Source organism: Propithecus coquereli, unplaced genomic scaffold, assembly GCF_000956105.1.
Source record: "Propithecus coquereli isolate 6110/MARCELLA unplaced genomic scaffold, Pcoq_1.0 Scaffold87, whole genome shotgun sequence".
NCBI lineage: Eukaryota > Metazoa > Chordata > Mammalia > Primates > Indriidae > Propithecus > Propithecus coquereli.
The window spans coordinates 4,042,114-4,049,683 of NW_012154951.1; the positions used below are offsets into that span (position 1 = coordinate 4,042,114).

Genomic DNA, 7,570 nt, shown 5'->3' on the forward strand with positions numbered 1-7,570 from the left:
CAGTATGCACCCACAGAATGGTAGGTACCCACAGGACAGTATGCACCCACAGAACAGTATGCACCCACAGAACAGTATGCACCCACAGAATGGTATGCGCCCAATGAGCAGTAAGCTCAAGTGCTACAGCCGTGAGCACTCAACTCTGCTTCCCAACAGGATTCCCAACAAGAAGGGGATGCAGTCAACTGGTGCACCCTCCTCCACCCTGTGAGACTGCACTGGTTTCTTTCACCCCACTGCCAACCTCTCTTCGCAGCCGGAATCCCCACCACTCACTCCTCCCAGTAAAACAAAGGATTCCAGGAAATTAAAAGAACTTCTGTATACATTTTGAGATTCCCTGATCCTTCCAATTGTAAGGCATCGATAAAACAATCTGAGATCAGGAATAAATCTCACCTGTTTCCTTTTTTCAGGAGGAAGTGATGGATCTCCATCCTACAAAGAAACAAATATTACATTTTATTCTTCTTTAAAAAAATAGATGTGCTTAGATTCAAGGAACTGAACAAAGCTATGAGCCTAAATTCAGACCTCCCCACCCTGCAACCAGTAATGTGCTAAACCAAGCTCAAATATACTTTTTTAAAACTAACTACAAACTGAACCAGAGTTATTTGGGAAAAACCTCTAGGGAATCAGTTCCAATTAGGACCAAACCTATATATTTTTGAAAATTATGTGAATCAAAAAAACTGGATTTATCAAAATTATTTTTGAGCACAGCCTAAAGTGAAACAATATTTCATTTGGTTTGAGTTTCTCTTGTAAGTAGTTAAAACCAAAGGAACAGCAATGAGGATGTGCGCGCACACACACACACACACACACACACACACTCAAGTTTTCTCTATGGGCAGAACAATGCCCAGGGAGATAGGATTTGCTCAAAATAAAAAACTAGTCCTATTAGATTTTTTGACTTTAAAAGGATTCAATTCTTCTCCCTCTGTGCCATCTGGGAATACAAATATCGCAGGTGATAAGTAAATGCTCACTAAATGAGTACTCTTATATCTGATGCTGTTCACATATAAGTCAACTTATTTTAACCTGAGGAATCTTTCTATTCTGTTTCTACTCCAGGGCAGCTCAATGATCCCATCACAGATGGTTAGTGAGAGTATGTGCACTTAAAAGAGAGATTGCATCAATGAGAAGAAAAGAGAAAAGAATGCAGTTGGTGTCCTTCCTTTCAGTAAAATTTGCATCCTTAAAAATATTGCCATATAAAAACCTAGAGAAAATCTAAAAGCCCAGGATGCAGGAAAGGTTATGAAAATGATGGCTACAGCCATACTCTGGATTACTATGCAACTGTCTAAAGCCTGAGTTAAATCCGTATGTATGGCCTAGGAAGATGTCCGAAATAAAGCTGAGTGAAAAGAGCATGTTTTAGAACATTTATACAATGCTGTCCAACAGAATGCTCTTGAATGATGGAAATGTCCTCTCTCTACATTGTCCATGGCAGTGCTCTCCAGCAACACTGCCCGATACAGTATCCACCAGCCACCAGCAGGGACTGAGCCCCCGGGATGTGACAAGTCAGACTGAGAAACTGAGTCTCTTATTTTATTTAATTCTAACTAATTTAAAATTAGATTTACATAGCCACATGTAGCTAGTGGCCTCGGTATTAGTGCAGATTTATGATACAAATCCTTTTTTAAGAAACTCCATATACATAAATTAATAAGTAAATAATTACACATACATTAGTCCCCCCTTATCCTTGGTTTCAGTTACCTGAGGTCAACCATGGTCCAAACACATTAAGTAGAAAATTCCAAAACTAAACAGTTCATAAGTTTTAAATCACACACTGTTCTGAATAGCGTGATGGAATCTCACACCATCCCGCGCTGTCCCAGCTGGGATGTGAATCAGCCCTTGGTCCGGCACCCCCATGCTGTTGATGCCACCCACCCGTTAGTCACCAGGAGCCGGCTCAACTATCAAATCAAAAACACATAGTGTATACAAGGTCCCTCCAGGCATCTGCTGGGGGTCTTGGAACATGTCCCCTGTGGATAAAGGGTGTACGTGGCACCTGTGTGTTCACAGGTGCCAGAGCAAGCAGTCTGAAAGCACATATGTACGTATGCATATAAAAATATGTATGCGTCTTTCACTCCTTAATATTTCTACTTTCAAATTGTTTGGATTTCATCATTTTTTAAAAAAACAGCACATGAAAGTCCCCTCTTTATATCTTAACGGGGAGAACAGGAAAGTCGCCGTGACGGAACACGTACAATCAGCTCTCGGTACTTCTTCTTCAGGGACTGGTGGCGCTCTCGGAGCTGATTGGCCATGAGTTTGTACTGGTCCCTTTCCTGTTGACAGGTGTCCAGCTCCTTGGAAAGGATCAGCAGGGCTTCCTTCTTACTCTCCAACTTCCTTTTACACACCAGGTACTGCAAAGCAAACAAACCAAGCGATTAGTCCACAACATCCACAGGCCCCCGTTTAATACACACCGTACTCAACACACCCAGGGGGTGTCTTTCTCCTTTTTGGAGATCATATACCCAGATACATTCAGCAGTAAATGACATGTACAGAAAGGCTGCTACCATGTCTAACATGTAGTCCCCTCCCAAGAGAACCAAAACCTTGGATGTTCATGAACTTTGCCAAACTGGGACAGATAAAATAATTTAATTAACAATTAAGTTAAAAAAAAGAATATTTTAAAAATTTACATAAATGGGTAAATAGATAGACAGCTGGATCTCAATTTTGTTTAGAAAGGATTTATATATCCAGGTAAGATCATGTAAAATCGTATTAAAATTTAAGGTGATAGGTATACAAAGATATTTAAATAAAACTTTATAAAAATATTGCTAACAATGATCTTTTGGTAGCAAAACTGTTTACCCGTGTTTTTACATTTTTCTTTATGTTTTTTCTTTATGCTTTATGCTTTATGTTTCTAAATTTTCTAGGATAAACCCAAACAGCTTCTATAATAAAAAAATTACCCAAAAATGTTATTAAAAGTAATTTAATTGAACCATAAATCACTGCAATAGATTGCACCCGCCCATGAAATCCAGCAGACATTCTCTCCTTGCAAATTTGCTCACCAACTTGGCCATGATACATATAACTTCTCCCGTAATTCAAATGCAGGCATCTACCATCCGGAGACCAATTTTAGGAGCTAAGTATTTTAGTCGCACTTTGAATTCTCCCCAAACAGCTGGGTGCCCCTGGCTGAAACTCTTTGCCTCAGAGTTACGGGATTTCTTCGTCCCTCCTTCTCCACACTGCCCCGTGCCACGAACCACCTGCCCTAACTCACCCATCACACTGGGCAGCGTGTGCCCAAAGAGGGCTCTTTACTTTTTATTGGATATATTGCACTGTCTGGTGTTATTCACATATGTGAAATGTGGCACTAAATACCTTTTGAATTTGCCCCGTAAAAGACCAAATTCAGAGCATTCATGAAAACAATTTATAGTTTCATTATACACTTTGACACGAGTACTTTGTCATTATGGACGCTCACACAAAGCAGAGCGAGGATCAGCACTCGTACCATTGGAGTCAATGCTCTTTTATGGACAAAAAGCATTACTCATATATAGTGCTTGCTCGGGACTGACTTTGTTAAGTTCAATTTCAAATAAATGAAAGGCGAAAAAGAGAGTTTTGTGCATTAGCACAATTTTTTTTCTTAAAAAAAAAAGTAATTGCTTAGCTTCAAAAACAAAGGGGAAAGAAAAGCCATTCTGAGACGGATTTGAGTTCAAAAGAGGACACTTCCACCTTGGATGAATTTTTATTCCTGGCAGTAATGAGGTTAGAATCCTGCCTTAAAATGTCCTGGATTTTGAGACTTTGACATCGTCTTCATGAAGGCAAAATGGTTGTGTTGCCACAGTGATTTCTCAAGAGTAAAATCCCCAATGAGTAAATATCAGAGGAGAGTGGCTCGAAAACCTAAACTGCAGTGTCCTGAGGGAGGTATTGAGATTTCACAGGAAAAAATACCATTTACACACAATTTAACAGACCTGCCCTTGTTCCTTCAGTTCTTTTCCCGTCATCAGCAGCCTCGTTGTCAGTGCTGTGAGTATCAGGGACCCAAAGGCAGCCACCTTTATCCCTTCAATTTATCAGATTCAAACTTGAGGCCACAAAGACACGCGGTGTCTTCTGACTTTGGGGAAAACAATCCCTGTGCATGGAGACACTGGAAGTAGCAGCAGCTAAGCTTAGATGTGACATCCAGTCAGTTGAAGGGGAACAGTAAGGGCCTTACTGGCAAAATGGGAATCCAAGTTCCCTGACCTTGAGCAGCAATCTGCTGTGGTCCAGGAGAAAAGCCATTTCTCTCACAAGGCCTGGTCCCAATAGGGCTGCGGAAGTTGGGAACGGCCTTCTTTGCTTCTTGGTCTAAGATACCTGGTAGAAAACAGGCACAGAAGCCTCTGCTAGGACCCACTGGCCCAGGATTTGAAGAGCAGAAACTCTGCAGTTCTTAACAATTTTATTCGATATTACTCATTTTCATCAGTAGAACGAACCTCAGGCTGAAACCTCATTTATAAAACAGCTCGAGGTGGAGCTATTCTAGCTAGAGGTGGGTCACCTCCCCTGTAGTCCCACCCTGCCCTGGTGTGGCAAGTCTTTGGCATCAACAAGGAAGCCTAGAAAACACTGCTCTCAATCCCCGGAGATGCTTGTTATAAGGCAGAATCTGGGCTCCAGCCTAGACACACTGAATCGAAATCTCTGGGGCCTGGCTCAGGAATCTGCATTCTTACTTAGCACATTAGCGTACGGCACAGATGATGCCTATTCAGCCCACACTTTGAAAACTCAGGCTCTGGAGGCCTCAAGCTTCATGGTGTCTCAAAAGTTAGAACCAGCTAAAATGGTCTAGAGGGACTTAGAGGCTAGCAAGAGCCCACAAGTGCAGGGTCCAGGCACAGTGGCATAGCCATTCAGGTGGGTATCTGTGCCACCTTTTGCAGCACAGAGAGATTCCAAACAACAAACATGGACTATATTTTACTGCATCTGGCCTAATCCCCTACACAGTCATGCAATGCATAGTAACATTTCACTCAACAGATCACCTATACGACAGTGGTCCCATAAGATTATAATACCATATTTTTACTGTATTTTTTCTATGTTTAGATATGGTTAGATATACAAATCTGCCATTGTGTTACAAATGCCTACAGTATTCAGTACAGTGACATGCTGTACAGGTTTGTAGCCTAGGAGCTACCATGTAGCCTAGGTGTGTAGTAGGCTACACTGTCTAGGTTTGTGTAAGTGCATCCTATGATGTTTTGCACAGTGATGAAATTGCCTAATGACACATTTCTCAGAACATGTCCCATTGTTAGGTAACACATGACTGTAGGCAAAGTCTCTTAAAACAACAATAGAAAACTCTGGGAAGTGGGCTGGGGAGGGTGTTGGAGAATGGGATGGAATTTCCGTCTCACTCTAGAACAGTGAAAGTTTGTTCCCTGTCACGGCAGCTGTTAAAATGTCCCCTTTCCTATCTTTCCAATTGAAAACAAACAACAAAAAACTGGATGGAAAGAAAAAGGTCATGAAGATCCTCCTAGCTGGCAGCTATGAACAACCAGCAAACGTAAGGCTGAGGCATTAGGAGGGACTAAAATTAGAACAGGAAATCAGACAATATAAGCTGCTGTGCGTGGGATGTTTAGGCTTCTAGAGGAGGATAAATAATTGTAGAAGATGGATCCAGCAATGGGCCCACTGTGAACCATCAAAACCTTGGGAAAGCCGTAAAACACAAGGAGCAGAAGGAACGAAATAAATGAACACTCCCTGGGCCTCACGCCAGGAGGTGAGGGTGCTCTCCAACTTGAAAAACCCACAATTTTAACACCAGTGTCTGTATCATTGAGGGTGAAGGGTGCAGGGGAACACAGGGGGCGGGGGCTCCAGTCCAGCATGTGTGACTCACTCCAAGTGCCCAGGACTTGCTTCCTCTGCCTGGTCTAGGACAGCCGGCTCCATGATTTCCAAAGATTGCGACAGGGGCAGTTCAAGAATCTCTATGTAGCAGAGGACAGCCACTTGGCTGGACAGGGTGCTGGGGCTGAAGCTGTGTCTACAACAGCAATTTATACCAGAGGGAGGAAAGGCTAAAAGTCTAACAGGTCAACATTCGTGCTGATATTTCTAGTTCTCGTTTCCTTCCAGGCACATGGCAGGACTGTCCTTCCCCACTGCTTCGGTGTAAGGCAGAACCATGTAACTTGCTTTGTCCAATAAAATGGGATTTCCAATGCACATGAGTCGCTTCAGAATGAAGGCATTTCAGAGTGAACGTAAGAATCGCCAGGCTTTCTCCTCCCCTGCGGCAACAATGGTGACGTGTGCGTCGCTCTGGAGCTGCTGTAAGAGGAACAGAGCATGGAGAGCAGACCGCAGCTGACAACTGCCCTGGAGAGACATTTGGGTCTGTAGAAAGCTTTGTGTGATCCAGAAATAAGTTATTGAGGCGTCAAGGAGAGTTGGTTTGTTACTGAAGCACAACTTAGCCCATCCTGACTCATATGGTTTCTATCAAAGAATTTGAGCAAGGTGTGGGTGGGTAGAGATTTGCCTCTGGTCTGCGCTTCTGCTTAGTCACCACACTGATAAAGAGGATTAATATGATCTCTCTTAGTCTTACTATTAACAAGAACAAAAAACAAGGTTTTGTGACAAATGCTTTATACGTATCACCTCCTTTAATCCCCACAACACCACAATGAGGTTACCGTGTTTATCATTTACACCTTATCAATGAGAAAGTGAGGCTTAAGTGGAAGAGTTTATGTAACGTGCCAAGGCATTGGCAGAGCCAGAATTTGAACCCAGATCTTTACAGAGCCAAGCCTGTGGAACCCCAATTCCTGCTAAACGAAGCATTCTGTGCCAAAAAACCAAAAAATCAGAATATTCACGGAGTTGGTTACTACATCTAGTTTGTATTCCTTGCACAAGGAAACTAAGAAGAATTTTGAATTTGGTGAATTTTTTGGACCTAGAACAAATGAGTAATAAAGGTTTTATTGATTCAACCAACTCTCTGTAAAACTAGTGGGCCTGCCTCTCCTTTCCTCAGATGCAAGGCCTGAAGGAAGATGGAAAAAAATTTTTTAAGACCCCACAAACATCCCCTTTCCTGTTCCAACCAAGTGGAAACAATAAGGTTTCTACCCACTTATAAGAAATGGGTCAACAACCACAGCAAGTCCACTTGCTCAAGGCTTCTTGGGCGTGGATCCGGGTCATGGTCCTCTAATTTGGCTCAGAATAAACCTCTTAAAATTAAAAAAAGAGAGAGAGAAATGGGTTAAAACTGAAGGGACTCAGAAAGGAACTAGAGGGTTATTTTCTCAACACCGGTTTGATCAGAACAAGAGTTTTCTATAAGCTGTACTTGATCTCAATCATTCGGCGAGTAAATATTTTCTGGGTGCACTCTTATACTTTCCTGGATTAAACTTAGGCCCATTATCCAAAGTGAGGCACCACAAGAGCAGAAGAACGGGATCCATTTGTACTC

At 42.2% G+C, this 7,570-nt stretch overlaps 1 protein-coding gene across 2 annotated transcripts in view; it reads right to left on the minus strand.

The window, feature by feature from the left end:
• The window catches only part of CCDC149 (coiled-coil domain containing 149), a 99,669-nt gene that overhangs the window by 62,759 nt on the left and 29,340 nt on the right, over positions 1-7,570 (minus strand). For both annotated transcript variants that reach the window (XR_001138301.1, XM_012664205.1), the window contains exons 2-3: positions 2,262-2,423; positions 403-441 (exon numbers count right to left, since the gene is read on the minus strand). Coding sequence is in view for 1 of the 2 variants with exons in the window: in XM_012664205.1 (XP_012519659.1) it covers positions 403-441; positions 2,262-2,423 (201 nt within the window). In the remaining variant the exon portion in view is untranslated. The remainder of the gene's footprint in view (positions 1-402; positions 442-2,261; positions 2,424-7,570) is intronic.